General features: G+C 37.7%; 1 protein-coding gene across 1 annotated transcript in view; it reads right to left on the bottom strand.

Annotated features, from left to right (window-relative positions):
• Window positions 1–16,438, bottom strand: part of gpc1b (glypican 1b) — a 225,226-nt gene extending 208,788 nt beyond the window's left edge. The window contains exon 1 of the mRNA XM_057858322.1: window positions 15,873–16,438. Coding sequence (XP_057714305.1) covers window positions 15,873–16,032 — 160 coding nt within the window. The 5' untranslated portion in view covers window positions 16,033–16,438. The remainder of the gene's footprint in view (window positions 1–15,872) is intronic.
• Window positions 16,439–17,950: the final 1,512 nt, after the last annotated feature.

Below are 17,950 nucleotides of genomic sequence, written 5' to 3'. Positions count from 1 at the left end.
GTGGCGTTGTAATGGTTTGTTTTGAAAGTGTTTGTTGATACACTGCCCAATAGTGGCAATAGTGAATATGACATAACTCATTTCACATGGCTGAATCCAGCTGCTCCCCGTTAAGACCAACATATGCTAAGTTTATGTCTATGTTTTTTTATGCATTCTTGATTTAGTTTATAGGTATATTTAGCTGTTTTTTTGTGGGAATACGTGTTTGAACCATTTATTAAGAGTATTGTAAAAAAAAAAACATCTTAAGCTTAACATTTAAGCAAGCAGACTTTTGCTATGTAAGTTAGCCAATTGCTCTTTTGTTGTTTATTTATTTATTCATTTTTTATGACGTTTGAGACTCAGCTCGGGTATTCTAATTTTTTATGTTCCTTATCCGAGGTTAGGGTTAGGGTTAGCCTTGAACTATTTCTTTTCTCTTAAAGATCTGATCAATTTTCCGTTGCATTACCCTTTTTATCGCATTAATTAAACAAGCTTGTTCCTTTTTTTTTTGTCCCAGAAAACATGTCTATTTGAACCAATCAGATAACTATCCACACTGATAATATGTCATTATGTCAGCCAATTGAACCAGCAACAGGAGTCCCGGCCAGGGAGGGTGGTTAGCTGAGCGCATGCACATATACTAGTAGACAGACAAATCAAATACATGCTGGGAGAACTCCATGCTGTCCGTGGAACAAATAAATAATAAATATCGGTGGAAACAGATGACGCTACACAAGCACTTTATTATGCTTGTTGTTAACAATTGTATGTAAATCTGACGTTACTAGACTGTTTTCCTTTTGGATAAGCCTGTGTGGCAGCCAGGCAGGTTGTTTTTGGCATAGGGTTTTGACAGTTGTTGTCATATTTTCGGGATCAAAGCACCGTTCCGCCCCGTTCCGGCACCGATGTTCTTGCCGGAATGGCGTTCCGGCCCGTTCCGGACCACTTTCATCCCTGGTGCAAGACTGTAGATTGTGTTACTAATGCAGCATTCCAATTGTGCTAGATTACATTATTAAGGTTAATGTGCATGTACAAGAAAAACTGGGGCGTAGGCATAAATTGCAGAAGTCAGCACCTTTAATATATGGGGGAAAAGCTTAAACATTTGCTTTCATGTGTCATTGTGTTAATTTAAAACCTTTGGGAGTAAATATATATATATATATTTTTTTTTTCTTTCTTTTAAATACTGTATCTTAGTGCGGCAGAGAGTTGTGTTGTAATGGTTTGTTTTGAAAGTGCATTTACGTTTATTGATTTAGGTGGATACACAGCTCTCTAATGGCAACAGTTAATATGACATAACTAACATGGCCGAATCCAGTTGCTCCCTGTTAAAACCAACATAAGGTAAGTTTTTTTTTTTTTAGATAATATGTTTTTTGTGCATTCATAATTTAGTTTGGAGGTATATTCAGCAGTTTTTGTGGGAATATGAGTTTTAACGATTTGTTAAAAGCATTGTAAAAAAAAAAAAAAAAAAAAAAAAAAAAAAGCATTTTATAGCATTTAAGCTAACGGACTTTTGCTATGCAAGTCAGCCAATTTTTCTCTTTTTGTACTTAGATCCTCATTTTTTTTTTTTATACCATTTGAGGCGAAGCTTAGGTATTTTATAAACTTTAAATTTCAAATGCTTTGATAAAAAAAGCCTTTTTGTTCTCCCTGTCATACCAAACCCGTACCGAAACATGACTTGTGTGTACCGTTACGCCCCTAATATATACTGTATATTACCATATACTATGTATATGGCGAGAAACACTCAGGTGCCTTGAAGTTCCGCTCTGAGACCACCAATTTGGCCAAATTTCAAAATTGTCCGATATGCATGTGTGATACATCATTGGAAAGCTTAAATTCTCAATTTTCAGGGGGAAGAAAAATTTGGAACAGGAGGGCATTTAAAAAAAACAAAAAAAATTAAACAGCAAAACCCTATCTGGAGGTGAGAGCACGCGAGAGCAGAATTACAGACGCCATGACTTTAAAGAGATATAATCGCGTACTTACCTTGTTTCAATTCAAAAACTCCTATGTTGCATGTATCACCAAGTGTCAAGACACAGCTGTGAATTGCCACAGTTGGACTTTTTGGGGATTTAATGGGTGAAACATGGTAATATAACAAGGTCGCGATGGAGAAATCGCAGAAATCATGGAGTGGTCGAGATTGTCTTTTTCATATATTTACCCTTTTAAACGTTTTTTTTTTTTTTTTCTTTGTTTGGATGGATTATTTATCATGTAACATATGGGAGAAAATGTGACAGTAACAAAAAAAAAAAAAAAAAAAAAAAATACAATTAAGCGATAGTTATGAGGTAGATATCCGTAACTTATTTTACTTATTTTCATTGTGACGCAATTTGTTTAAAAGTTTGTTTAAAATATGCGAGTGAATAATTTATTAAAGTCGTTTTTTTTTTTTTTTTAACAACATATTAGACATCAATTAATGATTCTAAGCTAAAAATGACAGATATTTCGAATAATAAGTATAATTAATTACCTTAGTTTTATGGTTGGGTTGAAACAAAAGAAGTGGCGCGACGTCTGTAAATGGGCGTTTTCAGTTTAAAACGGGCAAAATTAAAAATAGTGGGGGCTTAATGCGCTATGAATCTGCTTTGGCAGCATATAGACATATTGTTCTATCACACACAACAGTTGTTTTGGCTTAAAATACAGCAGTTTCTTTTAAAGAGGACTGCAAGACCAGAAACTGCTTTTTCAGTCTCGTCTGTGTTTTCTGCCATATATTGGATATGGCTATAAAACTCATACGTTAAGGTATCACTCTAGAAGGAAGTGTTCTCCTGCCTGAGTGCCACGTCCATTTGTGGTTGATAACTAAATATGGTTCCCTGACCAATAAAGGGCTATGTCTGATGCAAGACACATTGCAAATGCTTTTCCTAATATTTCATCAGTGATAACTTAATCAAATGTGATCTGGTAGTTATAGTCCTCTCGTTACATAAGTCAAACAATACATTATCAATCTGGGATGTGTTTATTAAACATTTCTGGGGACGTATCAGTGCGGCTGCCGCGTTCAAAACAAGCCCTGTCGCTGTGGGCGACCGTGCAGACCGGCCTGTCTTTCGCTCTCTACCACAGTGGAGTCAGTGTGCATCTCCTAGCAGGGGTGCTGAGCAACAATCTCACACAGCACTTACAGATGACATTTCAGAGCACAGAGCAGCACAATGTCAGCCTCTGGCAACCGGCAATCAACAACAACACAAACAATGCACAGGGAGTCCCGTGCTTGAGCAAAACATTGTCTGCACATGTCTGCGGCAGCTCGTCTTTACTTCAGTGAAGTTGGCCCCCCAAAAGATGCAAATTTATAGAAAAATTATGTCATGCGTTTGTGCTAGGTTTGTGCTCAATTGTGCTGCTGAAAAAAATGTTTGTTTGTGCTGCTATTGTTTTTGAGATTGTGCTGCGATTGACGTCATCACTCGAAATTAATATCTGAATGTCTATAAAATGATAGCAGCACAAACGAAATTCTTTACAGAACAAACAAGCAAATTAAAGCTAAGATGTTAATTTTTTATGATCAGTTGTTAAATGTTTGTTTGTGCTGCTATTGTTTTTGAGATTGTGCTGCAATTGACGTCATCACTCGAAATTAACATATGAATGTCTGTAAAATGATAGCAGCACAAACGAAAATTTTTACAGCACAAACAAGCAAATTAAAGCTAAGATGTTAATTTTTTATGATCAGTTGTTAAAACCTTACTGAGATTTATAGTTTATCAGTAATCAAGCAATGTTTTTGATTTTCCAGATTTGGCATTTGAAATTCTTCAACTTTAGCTAGTTGTGACACTTTCAAAGATATAAACAACAACAACAAAAAGTTCATTGCATAATCCTTTGATGATTAAGGAATTAAAAAGATGAGCGACAATGCATGTTGAACTATTATGAGGACATCCATCACAGGAAACTGTTAACAAACACTTAAAAGTCAACAATAAATCATTTATTTACAGTTTAGTATTGACGTCTTAACTAGTTATAACTGATAGCTATCAGAAAGTGTTACCAAATTGTTAATATCTCAAAATAATTAGCAGCACAAACAAACAAAAAAATCAGCACAAACAAATGACGCAATTTTTCTATAAATTTGCATCTAATGGTGGGCCAACTCCACGGATGATGTCTCTCATCTTTTTTTGTTTGTTTGTTTGTTTGTTTGTTTGTTTTTAAATCAGTCCATGACGATTCCAACTCTTTAATCCCATTTAAAGTGCACATCAGAGGAGAAAATCAGAGTTGAGGAGCATTAGTCACTGACAAAAAGATAAACTGTGGTAATGGTAATATTCCGCTAGGACACAGAAGGAGCAAGAAAATCAATCATCCTTTTTTCTTTCTTTCATAAAACAATGACAAGAAAACCAGTTACCAAAATTACACTCTAATGTTCACCCCTTCATTTCAAGTCAACTGTAATTTGTTTCTGCAAAGCAGATTCATTCCCTCGCTGCATTAAAACTTACTACTACACAAAAATTTAAATGGATGATGATTTACTCCAAGGCTTACTTCCTGCATTAAATTAATGACCGATTATGAGAATTTGATATTACACAATGAAATGTGAGAAAGTCTCTGAAGTCCAATTTCTAGCGACATCACCATCATCATCACCCGGGAGGGAGTACGGACAGTAGATTTTGAATAGCTGTCAATACCGAGTCTTATAGTTGCTGGCTTCATGCTTGACTTTGCTCATCTATAAACAACACTATTGATTAACTTCAATGTCAAATGCAGCTCGCGATGCACAAGTTTGTGACAAAATAATTAGGGATGTACTGAAAGCAAAAATTGTTTCTCCCTTTGCCGCCTCAACATAAGAATGACAACAGAAAAATGTCATTGCATGTAATTGACTTTCCGATAATTCCATTTAAAGGGGAAGGTCAGAATTTTTCACATAAGGCTTAATCTTTGAGTTACTGGATGTTTAATTAGTCGATGGAGTGAATTTCAACCACCATTGACTCGCGCTAGATTAGCCACTATGGAGCCCTGAAACAATAACTGACATACTGCATGGAATTTGTTGAAATCAACTCCACCGACTAATTAAACCCCGCTAACTCGAAGATTAAGCCTAATGTCAAAAATTCTGAATTTCAGGTTAGGGTTACAAGCATATCAGTGCCAATGTAAAACACCGGCCTGTAAGAACCCAGCCAAAAGGCCAAACTTCGTGCATTCCCCTTAGACTTAACTAGTGCTGAAACGATTATTCGATTAACTCGAGTATTCGATTAGAAGAAAATATTCAAATTAGCTTTTGCTGCTTTGAGTATTCGTTTAATTTAAGTGGTGTTGTAATGGTTTGTTTTGATAGTGTTTGCATTTAGTTTGATTGATTTTGGTGGATACACTGCCCTCTAGTCTGCCTCATTTCAGATGGCTGAATCGAGCTGCTTCCTGTTAAGACCAACATAAGTTTTTAAGTTTTTGTTTGAGATGGTTTTTTAATGCTCAATCTTGGTCTCACACAAAAATACACACGGTCCCATGCTTCAACTGGGACAATGTGCTTTGATCAGATGAGACCAAGATTGAGCTTTTTGGCAACAAACACTCTAAGTGAGTCTGGCGTGCCACAAAAGATGTGAATGCTGAAAAGCACCTCATACCCACTGTGAAGTATGGGGGTGGGTCAGTGATGCTGTGGGGCTGTTTCGCTTCCAAAGGCCCTGGGAACCCTGTTAGGGTGCATGGCATCATGAATGCTTTGAAATACCAGGACATTTTAAATCAAAATCTGTTGCCCTCTGCCCGAAAGCTGAAGATGGGTTGTCACTGGGTCTTTCAGAAAGACAATGACCCTAAACATATGACCAAATCTACACAGAAATGGTTCACCAGACACAAAATCAAGCTTGTTGTACAAAGTATCAACACCAGGGGTGCTAATAATTGTGACACACATTATTTGATGTCAAATAATTTTTTCTTTATGTGGGATTTTTCCCCACTGAATGAATGCACTTGTATTGAAGGTTGGATTTTTCTCTTTTTTTCCATTAAGGTCCCATATTATTTGAATTTTAAAAAATGATTAGAAGCTAAAAAACACATCTTTTTCAGGGGTGCCAATAATTATGGAGGGCACTGTAAGTTAGCCAATTGTTCTTTTGTTGTACATATATCCTCATTCATTCATTTTTTTTATACCGTTTGAGGCTCAGGTCAGGTATTTTTTTATGTTCCTTATCCGATTACTCGATTATTCGAAGTAACTAGTTCATCGATTAATCGACTACTAAAATAATCGATAGCTGCAGCCCTAGACTTAACCCCTTGTACTGACTCCATTTTGAGAGCTGGAAAAAGGCTTTGAAGCACAAGTTGACAATTTTTTCAGGTCGACAGCAATCTTACAGCAAAACCCTAACCCAGGCGAGGATCCAAGATCACCATATCACAAGTCAACAAAAGGTTCCCAAGAAAAATGACAACAATTAGTTTAACATTCAGTCTTTTTGAAGGTTCTTGCGGGGCGGGCTGTGGGCAGAAGAAGTTTTGGACTTTGTTTAGGATTATTGTCTTTTTTGTGGATTGGACAGGAGGATTCGGGAGTTACTGTTGTCAGGGCAACAAGGGTTTTGGATTTTACCACCTCAGCGTCAAAGGGGCTCTTGGAGCCTTATCAGTCGTGTTATCAGTTGGATATCGGGCTTTCTCCGGTGTTTCTTGTGTTGGGACAGAGCGTCCCGCCATTTGATCTGGGCTGTCTGGGAGAACTGATTGCAAGAGTTGGTGGTGCAGACGTGCGTCTGTCATCGTCAATCTTGCTAAGTCAATTGCATGACACACACGTTGGGCTTCCGTGATAAGAAGGCGTAATGTATCTCTCATGCCCTATATTCTGCTTGTTTTCCTTAAACTATGGTATAAGTGCTATTTATTTTATATTGGGTGTGTTAGAGTAATACAAACGGCCAAACAGTAAACACGAGAAACGATACCATTCCCTGATTGATTATATTAAGTGTGTTAGAATAATGCAAACAGTTAGACGGTGCCTACGAGAAAAAGTACTATCTCCTTCATTGCCAATTTGGAGCGATGACTACCCGTCGTTGCGAAGACGAACGTACGAAACAGCCGTGAATGTACAGGGTCCAACCTTTTGCCGAAGCCTTCTAGAATGAAGGAAAAATACACATGTTTATTCATGGTCATACACAAATCAACATTCCCTCGCACATCGCAACAGGGGGCTACACTGGGCTCGAATGTGCACCCACGCTGGCAGCTTGGCACACGCCTTTCTTAGTCCCAAAACACTTAATATGTGTGACTCAAGACCAAAACAGGGAGTAACTGTGAGCGGTTACTAAGGATGCAACAATACTCGGTTTTATATAGAACCGTTCGATACGCTCTCTTCGATTCAATACCAAAAACATTCGATCCAAATGAAAAGCTCCCAAGATGTATTATCCAAATTTATTTTTGTCGTCTCTCTCGCTAAAATGTCCAGCGCAGCTTTGCCTTGAAAAAACAAACTCTGCCACTAGCAGGCCTCTTCCTCCACTCCTCCCCCAAACTGCATGAAAAGTGGAGGCTGTGGCACATGAGGATCATTACTCGTGAGAAAATACAAAAATTTAAGGAGGCGGCTTGCCGGCTTCAATATCCCACGGATCCGTTGTTTGGCAGCATTTTAGGTGAGTTGATATGCTATCGCCACTCATACATGTTATACCAAGACTGTATTTACAGATACGTACAACAAAGACCGCCAATATATTGTTGCCAACTTGGCCGCTATGAATCACCTCGCTTTGACAACAGACTTTGTAAGACCGTGGGTCACAGAGCGCTAACTCACGGTTACATGATGAACAATGAGTGGCAAAGTAAGAACGCTGTACTTCAAACTCGTCCTGTTTATGAAAGTCAATTGTCAAATGTTCGTGTTGTGCAGTAATGAGCAGACTTGACGTCTGTGGAACTGTTTTTTTAATGCCCGACAACGCTCGCGCGCACGCACAAGATATGATCAAATACGCGCAGCAACCTTGATGTGCTATGTTAGATCCCCCCCAACTCCCATGCCATTGGCTGCGTGAGCCCAGAGGGATCATGGGACGCGTAGTCAATATACTGTACTACATCGATGAATTAAAAACCGCCATGACTGAATGGAAGTTAAGCAGGCCAAATCAATCCATACCAGTGACTATAGACCACAAAGGATGTTCTTCTCAAGTAGTAAACATACCTGCTAAGAGAGTGATAGCAATTAACAGTGTGCCCTGCCTCACTTTACAAACAGTAAAGATTGTTCTCGGCACTCTTATACAAAATTTCTTCAGATCAGTAAGAAGTAAGCACATAAATATTATGCACTATAATGCATGTTTATATGATGGCACTGTATTTTTAATTGTTAGTAAGATAACGAATCATTTAAAAGAAAAAAAAAAAAAAAACACTTGAATTTTTTGTTTCAGAGCATTAAATGTATTGAATCTAATCGAAAATCGTGTCCCTCGTATTGAAAATCGTACCATGGAAATGAACACATAGCGGCGACCTTTCTAGCATTTTCTATTCTAAATGCTCTTCGTACATGACTACAATAATTTTCATCCTACATATAATATTAGGCAATAACAAAATAGTAACCCACAAACACTAAGGAAACTAACTTTAATTGGATTACTGGTTTGGAAAAATGAACGCTTTAGATTACTCCGAAAGAAAGTATTCAGATTACAGTAACGCGTTACTGACAACACTGCTGATTGTGTTAAATGTGAGACGTATCAAAGAGCCGATATACCATCGTGAAATATTTGTCACGCCTCAAAAAGTTCCTGCCCCCTCTTGCCTCCCCATAATTTTTTTCTTTACCATAAGGAATTAGTTTAATCTTTGCATATGATTTCTTTCAAATGTTGAGTAGTTTTAGTGTCATTTTCTGCCGCATTATTGTATCCCAGTTCTGCGGTTATTTGTGAAGTGGCAGTCATAAAATGAGGTGAGACACACAAGCTAGGTGACCTTGAGTGCAGCTTGGGAAAAACATTAGGTTGATCAACCCCTGTGTCACAGTGGGGAACATCCTCGGCCAAATGTCAGAGATCAGCCTAACTATTCAGGTGGCTCATAATTGGCAGACATAAAGTGAAGCTTTCATGTTTTTACTTAGGTGTTTAATATGCCTGGCTAGAGTGCCAGAGTGGTTATTTATGTCCTCTGGCTCAAAGATGGAGAAACAGGGAGGAAAATAGTCAAACCTTACTTCCCCTTCCCTCTGCCACTTTACTATCTAACCTGGACTTGAGCACATCTCCATATCATTGATTTAAAGAGGGGTTTCTTTAATGCATTATGGATTACACACATTTGAGGGAAGAAAAGCAGAGAGGAAGAGCTTGGGCATGAATTATTTCACTATGGTCCAGACCTAAATTCAAAGTCTCGAATTACTACTTGGTCCTTTGCACCTTTTGATGTATGGTGACAAGACACATTAAAGCAGAAGCACTGCAATCCTCACAGCCTTTAAGTTTGTGCGTTTTATTGTACTTATTGGCATCCAATTTTTTTTTTTTTTTTTTCACTTGTGAATAAGGAACTACCAAATGTTTCATATCACACTTGTCGGTACATGTTCTACACTGTGCCTGCCATAGCACAAACTACAAAATGTGTGTGTGCATGTTTTGACGCATGCGAAAGCCATCCACCGAATTCCAGAAGAGGCACACGTGTAATCATCTGAGCTGCAGAGGGGCTGACATTAGCTTACGGATGACACAGTGATGAGTAACACGGTGCGCTCACAGCTCACACTCAAGTGACCGGCTGCTCATTTATAATAAGCAACAATTCCCAGCCGCCAGACTGCTGCGTTTGTGTTTGCGTGTGTCTGCAGCAACACAGGGTCTACAATAAAACAAACAGTTGTTTCAGAGCGAGTGTCAAAGTGTCAAATATTTTTGATGAGCCGTCAATGAGCAAACATGCTCTTACGTGTCTGTGCAACAGGGGCGTCACTAGACCCAATACGATTCTGGGGCATAGCGGGGCACTGGTGAACGAGCAAAAATATTTTTTAGCACTTATTTATCATAACTAGTCAGAAATAGCACTTTTAACTATATATAATTAAACCAAAATGCAAGTTTCTGTAAAAAAAAGTGACAGTTTTCTGTTTTTCACCCATCAGTAAGCCTGTCGCGATATGCAATAAGTCCAATTATCGCACGGTAAATAAAAATAAGGGCGGTAATTTTCCAGGCTGCAATTTATCACCGCGTGTGTGCGTGCATACATTTGTGCGTGCCTGTGCTGCATGCACACTGTTGCTTGCATATGAGACTCCAGTGGCTTTCAAGATTTTTATTGGCCATCAACACGCCGTAGACTTAAAGTTTAGACATACAAAATAAGAAAAAACACTTCTATATTAAACATTGTAAAACTTTAGCATCGCTACATTGAGGCTAATAGAAAAAAGACAATGTACTAACCACTTTAGCCTGCTATAAAACATTGGCAGTCTTCTCCACAATGCAAAATTGCGGTTAAAAGGTGACACTTCAAACATAAAAACTCACTGGATCAAAGAATTTGCAAGCGATGCGGACAAAAGAAAAACTACTGATACCACATGCATGACGAAAGCGAAGTGCCCTCTATTTTTGTTTCTTTTTACTGAGTGTAAAGCTTACGGTTAGTGGTTCAGCATGTGCACTTTCGGTGAACATATAAAAATAAAAGCATGTCATGTTCAGATGTCTGGAAGCAATCAAATATACGGTACTTCAGATTCTACACTAAGAAAATTTTTTAAAATGACACCCATTGTGATGTCAAAAATGATAATAAACTTGGCTTCAAATTTGTTGCATGCACACTTTGCATGAAATGATGACAGTCATTTTGGCTCAAATTAACACTTTTAATGAGCTCTAATTGGCAGACCACAAAAATGACATTGGGTTTGTCACTTATTTCATATTCTGCACCGAACTAGTTTGTCTTTTATTTAAGAATAATAATTTATTGCATTTGAATAGGTGATTTATTAGGATGCATTGTCACTATATTTGTGGTTGAAGAGGTTAAAAGAAAAAAAAAAAAAAAAACAGGCAATAATATCGGCAATAATTTATGAGACAATATATCTATCGCCTACTAAAGTATGTTATCGCAACAGGCCTACCCATCAGTACTAAAAATCATACTTGGGACCTCCCTTGTTAATAGTCAATTCACCTCTACTCATGCTCATCAACTTCCATCTCTCCTTCACCTCTTCCTACACTCTGCTGCTGTACTTTGTCTAAAGAGAAATGGGGATATATCACTGTAACTGGTATGCAATTAATTGGTGTTTCTCAACTGGTAGGTTGTGACCTAAAAGTGTTTTATGTTGCCTAGGTGGGTTACCTAGCTTACCTCTCTCATTGCTCCTTGCTTTTTTATCCTTGCTACGAGCTAATAACTTTCTAATATCCATTTGCAAGAGTAATGCTGTTTGAGTCAAATAGAAATTTAAAAAATAAAACATCTTGTTACAGATTACAGTAACAGTAACGGATAAAATGCATGTAAAACAGCTGGAAATTATGATCAGAACAGTTATATCCCAAAACTAGGCAATACAGATCGATTTTATTCATTTTGGTCCAATAAAAAAAATAGCAATAAATAGTATAGGCATTGGTACAGTTCAAATACCACATATCATATCAACACAATATCAGACAAAGCTCTTGAGTAAGAGCCTTTAAATCAAATCGCATTGAATTGTCAATGTATTCATAGCCAGTTAGCTAAAAGATGGCAGCGAATTTCCTACTTCAATTTGAGAACATAGTAGTGAACCGCAGTTAACTTCCTGATAGGTAAAGAGAAAAGTTGAACCATTTAAATTCACAATTCATGGGAATAAGCAACCAAACAAACATCAACACAGAAGTAGAAACGAACAAAAACGATGGGCAGTTTATCTGGCACCAACCCATAACGGAAGTGGGAAGATGTCATTTGCACCGTCAACTGTATGATTGGCAGTTTGGTACACCCACAGTAATATTGAATGCTGCTTCAGGTGTTGTTGGTGTAAACGAAAACATTATTCTCTATTAAACGGTGTCTATAAAAAGCTCCAAACAGTTACTCAACTTGTGATGTATCATTGGAGCATTAAAATAGGCTGTTCTTCTTTGTAGCAGCCATGTTTCACAACACATCAGAATGATTTTCCAACTTTGGAACTTTAATCTCCCGATACACATGAACACAGCATATCTCCCAAAAGTGCTTCACAGATGTGTCAACTCATATGCCTATCACAGCCAAAGTTACGTGCATAAATTACCATATTAAGGAGCCATGTGCAGATTGTGTGTATGGAGTGAATGGAGTAATATGACCATATTTAATAGGCACATTCTGCAGATTGTGTTATGTTAGGGTGACCAAACGTCCTCTTTTGCCCGGACATGTCCACCTTTCACGTCGTGTCCTCGTCATTCGGCCGGGTTTTATAAATTTAAGAAAATGTCCGGTTTTTATCATTTTTCACGGGACCAATTTGAAGACAATCCCTCCGGCCGCTGGGGGGCAGCGCTTGCCTGCGTTGACGTGGCTCCTACTAGTAGGTGCGGGAGATGAGTACAGTTAACCCCTTGTATTATGGGGCATTACTGCCATCTACTGGGTTGACGGTTTGGCAAGAGAAAAGGCAGTTACATACTACAATAAGGTGTAGTTCTAAGAGACGTCTATAGTGCTCTGTACACCTTTCTGTATGTTTATCTCCTGTTAATGTCGCTCATGTGTCTTCTGTTTTATATTGGGTTATATGTGTACAAAAAGATGCAACATGTTGTATTAGTCTTGTATTAATTGTTCTGCGTTTGTGTATTTGGTTGAATTTTAGTATTTTATTCTAAGTAGGAGCATCTGCCCAGTTGTTAAGTTTTTTACGATAAAAACGTATATAATGGCAACTGTTGACTTCTGTCGGAGCTTTGTACTGGCATGATCTGTAAAATCCCGTTTGGCGTCGCATTGTTGCATTGCCAATGATTGTTAACTTTTATAGCACAGTTTGATTTTGCCTTGTCTCCCGGTACTCGCTAATAGGGTAGCTATCAGTGAGCTAAGCCGCGCTAGGCATTATGGGAAACGTAGTTTTGAACTGCGTTTGGAAACATGCTGGTTGAATAGTTTGTCAGTTTATTTTGATTATTGTTTGCGTGCAATCTAGAACATTGAATGAGAACAAAAATTAAGTGGGAATAACAATTTCTCAGCGGCAATTGTCATGATAGTAATTTATAAAAATGTTTATGTGGCACATAGCCTACTGTGTGTCTGTATTGACTGTACTATATTTTGTTTGTCATTATTTCATTTTTTTTTTTTTTTGGGGCATTTTTATTGTTTGATTATGTTTTAGTAAGAATAAAGCCTGTTGAGTAAAAACTTATTTCCATATAGTATATAATATGGCAATTTTTTTTTTTTTTTTAAATAACACTGAATTTTTCTGTCCATACGGAGGAGGCACACTTTAAACATATTAAAGTGATATAGGCATCTTCAAGTCAACTTCGAGTAAAATTCAAGTATCTCGAGGCCGGGCCGAGTGTCCTCTTTTTTGGAAATCAAAATATGGTCACCCTATGTTATGTAGACTTAAAACTCGTATTCATTTTTTCTTTAAACTGGGGAAATTTATACTGGGGCACCGCGGATCAATACTGGGGCACGTGCCCCAGAGAAATATGTCTGGCAACGCCTATGCTATGCGTGCTTCAATAGAGCTTTGCTTCATTGCCAGATTGCCACAAGGAAGATAAGAAATACCAAATAAAACCTTAAATTGTACAAACTCATATTAGTTCATGGAAAGTGGGGTGGCAGTAATTTAAGAGAAAATAAAGCCCACTAGTAGTAACACGTTTGGTGAGTAATTACAGAGACATAGACCCCTACAGTGGCATGAATGTTTGGCCATACCCATGGTGCTCAAACCTTTTCATGCCACTTTATCACCAGTGGGAAGAAAAAATATTTTCACATTTCATTTAAAAAAGAAAATGTATCTATGTATGATATGCTACTAGTGGCAACTACACATTACCTTTCATGAAAACTAACTCAAAACAACATACAGTATTATGTAGAGCTATGATGGAATGGAATGCCCTTCCAGACCAAATTGTAAAAACTCAAAGCAAAGTTAGTTTAAAAAAGCAAATAAAGCAGTATTTTAGGGTCAACTGTATTTCATTTTTGATGGAAATTGTAATGGAATTCTCTTTGTTGTGTTGTCATATAATGCTTATTGTCTATTTACCTCCTTATTGTCTCTTCTTTTTTCTGTCAGTATATTGAATTAGGCCTTTTTTTAGTGTGTGAATTTCCAAGATAAGAACTTATTCTTTTGGTTCTTTTATGTATAGCCTATGTTGATTTGTATGTTGATGTCTTGTTTGTTTTATATGTTTTGTGTGGACCCCAGCAAGAGTAGCAGATGTGTTCATCAGCTAATGGGGATCCTAATCAAATACAAAAAAAATATACCAAAAAATGTAAACATGTTTAGGTGTACATCATGTCTTTCATCCGTTTTTAACCTTTCCCCGCTTCGAAAAAGTTTGTGGTCCTGATGTCAATAACGTCAAGATGTCGTGACCTCAAGAGATCTACTAGACGTGCCAGTAGATAAACTTGAGTGACAGTTTTTCTAATGGCTGAGTATGTCTGATCTGCTACTACCAGAAACATTTATTTGAGCTTACAGCTGCCAAAGGAGAGTAAACTAGTTATTAAATCCACAGGTTCACTTACCTCCCACCTGCCTGCCCTGTGAATGACTACATATCTTTGTCAAAATATAAACGATAAAAACACGATTGTTTGTATTGTATTACTTTAAAAAGTCTTATTGTTGTGGTGGTGATATCACACCACATTTCTATGAAATGTCAATAAGGTTAACATGTTTCTCAAGGGTCGGCTACCTTTAACCCCTAAACAGCCATTTCGACTAGGTTTCCAAGGAAAAGACAACACTGCGAGCCACACACATTTCTTGCCATCTCAAATTAAGATGTCAGCCAAAGGGTCGGAAACCAGTCAGGCTCACTTTTTATACACTTTTATTCACAGAACACTAACACAGGTCATTATTTCACCAACTATGTAAAGTCACTGTGTCACTTAGAACACCATGACCATGACATGTAAAGTCACTGTGTCACTTGAAAGGTGGCACCATGACTTTACATAGCCAGTGAATTAATGACTGTATGATGACTAATGATTGATGAGTGTTCAGTTTACAAAGAAAGTGCGTCTCACTACAGCAACTCAAAATTCTTTTGTTAGATCTAAAAAGCACAACAATATGTTTTAATCAAATATTCATGTTTCATTTTTAAAACAGCCATATCAAAGGGATCAAAGAGCCGCATGCAGCTGCAGAGCCACGGGTTGCTGACCCCTGATTTATCTCTACAGCTGAAATACAGGCTTCAATGCAAAAGTAGCATGACTATTTTAAAATGCTCAAGATGATAGATAGATAGATAGATAGATAGATAGATAGATAGATAGATAGATAGATAGATAGATAGATAGATAGATAGATAGATAGATAGATAGATAGATAGATAGATAGATAGATAGATAGATAGATAGATAGATAGATAGATAGATAGATAGATAGATAGATAGATAAGCCAGTTTTGACATTAAAGTTTGACAGTTTCTGATTTTACTTTCTGCATGTGGTGCGTTTATGGACAGAGACAAACGTCGGAGTTGTTGCCACTCACCGGATATTTCAGACTGAGGAACCCCGTCCAGAGGGAATCCTTTCCCGCTATAAAAGTGCCTTATATCCGAACAACTCCTGGCTTTGCCGGAGCCTTTGTCCCCGCAGGCTGTGGCCGTTAGCGAGCACAGGACCAGAGCTGCCACGATGAAGGAATCCATCCCGGCACAATGTCAACTCAGTCAAGTGCAAAAAAAAAAATGATACAAAAATCCAGAGGACGCTTAAAAATGAAACCACACTGCGCTTACTATTTTCCCTTGTCCTGATGTGACGGCAGACGTCCAGCCAAAAACATTGAGAAGAAATAAAATCGTGTCACGCGGTAGACTAACAGGAGTCCACACTTTTATTTTAGCAGTCCTAGTGAAAAAAAGAGTCGCCGAGGTGCAAAATCAAAGGAGTCCGCCAGGTGAGAATAGTCCAACGTGGAGCTAGACGATGTGCCGCCTGCCTTTGCACGACACGTCTATACCGGCAATTAGGACGAGCCGACAGGGAAGGAAGGAGTCCAGGAGAGAGGGAAGGAAGGAGGCGTTTAGGGGGGTCTGATCTCAACTGGGAGGTGCGCACACTTAGCAGTAGCACTACTCTCTCAGAGCTATCGTTCAAATGCACGTTGGCTCTGACGTGGGATTGCATACCAAAAAAAAAAAAAAAAAAATGAAACATGGTATTTATGCAACAACCTTATTTCAAGTGGTTTCACACAACTGCTATAAGTAGTTATCAGTTATGTAGTTGAATGAAAAGTGCCTAAATGATTTAAGTAAGACTTAATAAACTACTTGAAGAAGTTAAGCAATTCCTATTTAAACATTTTACATGCAAAATGTGCAACCATCTTTTATTTCCTTAAAATAGGAGTGTTAATTTCAAATATTCATTGTGATGTCATTAATATTCTGGATGACTGGGGGACCCTAGTGCAGGACATGGGGCTCACTGGCAAATGTACCCTACTGTTGCGCTCGCAAGAGGTAACAGAGGGACTTTGCATCCCTTAAGTAAGCACAAAATTCAGGCTCACTATTCTGTTACAGTCGTGGTGTCACTTCACCCACAAGCATTTAACTCTGCCAGGTGTGTTTGTGTTAAAACAACACCAATCACTCAACAATAATTTAGACCAAAAAATTCACTCCACAGATTTAGCTTTTTATGGTAAACTCAGAGGGACAAAAGTCATATAATTTGTGCAGTCACATTACATATGTATTAAGCAATGCTGTTTCATAAGTGTTTTAATTGACTCTCTTACATGATCAATCTAACACTGGATTCAGTCATTTGTAAAAACAAAAAGCTAATATGTACTGTATATGGCGGAAAACACTCAGGTGACTTGAAGTTCCGCTCTGAGACCCCCAATTTGGCTAAATTTCAAAATTGCCCTATATGCATGTGTGATACATCATTGGAAAGCTTAAAATCTCAATTTTCTGGGGGAAGAAAAAGTTTGAACAAGAGGGCATTTAAAAAATATATATATAGCAAAACCCAAACTGGAGCTTAAAATCTCCATTTTCTGGGGGAAGAAAAAGTTTGAACACAAGGGCATTTTTAAAAAAAATTAAATAGCAAAACCCTAACTGGAGGAGAGAGCACGCAAGAGCATAATTAAAGACGCCATGATTTTAACGAGATATTATCGCGTACTTACCTTGTTTCGTTCCAAAAACTCCGTGTAGCATGTATCACCAAGTATCAAGACACAGCTGTGAATGGCCACAGCAGGATTTGGGGGGGATTTTACAGGTGAAACATGGTAATATAACAAGGGTCGCAATGCAGAAATCGCAGAGTGGTCAAGATTTTCATTTTCATATCTTTACCCTTTTAAATGTTGTATTTCAATTTTTCTTTGTTTGGATCTAATATTTATCATCAAACATATCGGGGAAAATGTGACAGTAACAAGAAAAATACAATTAAGTGATAGTTATGAGGTAGATATCCGTCACTTATGTACAGACACCAATTTTTTTCATAGTGACGTAATTTTTTTAAAGTTTAAAATATGCGAGTGAATAGTTTTTTTTAAAGTCGTTTCTTTTTTAAATGAAATATTAGACATTG

This window comes from Corythoichthys intestinalis, chromosome 14 (genome assembly GCF_030265065.1).
Source record: "Corythoichthys intestinalis isolate RoL2023-P3 chromosome 14, ASM3026506v1, whole genome shotgun sequence".
NCBI lineage: Eukaryota > Metazoa > Chordata > Actinopteri > Syngnathiformes > Syngnathidae > Corythoichthys > Corythoichthys intestinalis.
This window is presented reverse-complemented; position numbering and strand designations above follow the sequence as displayed.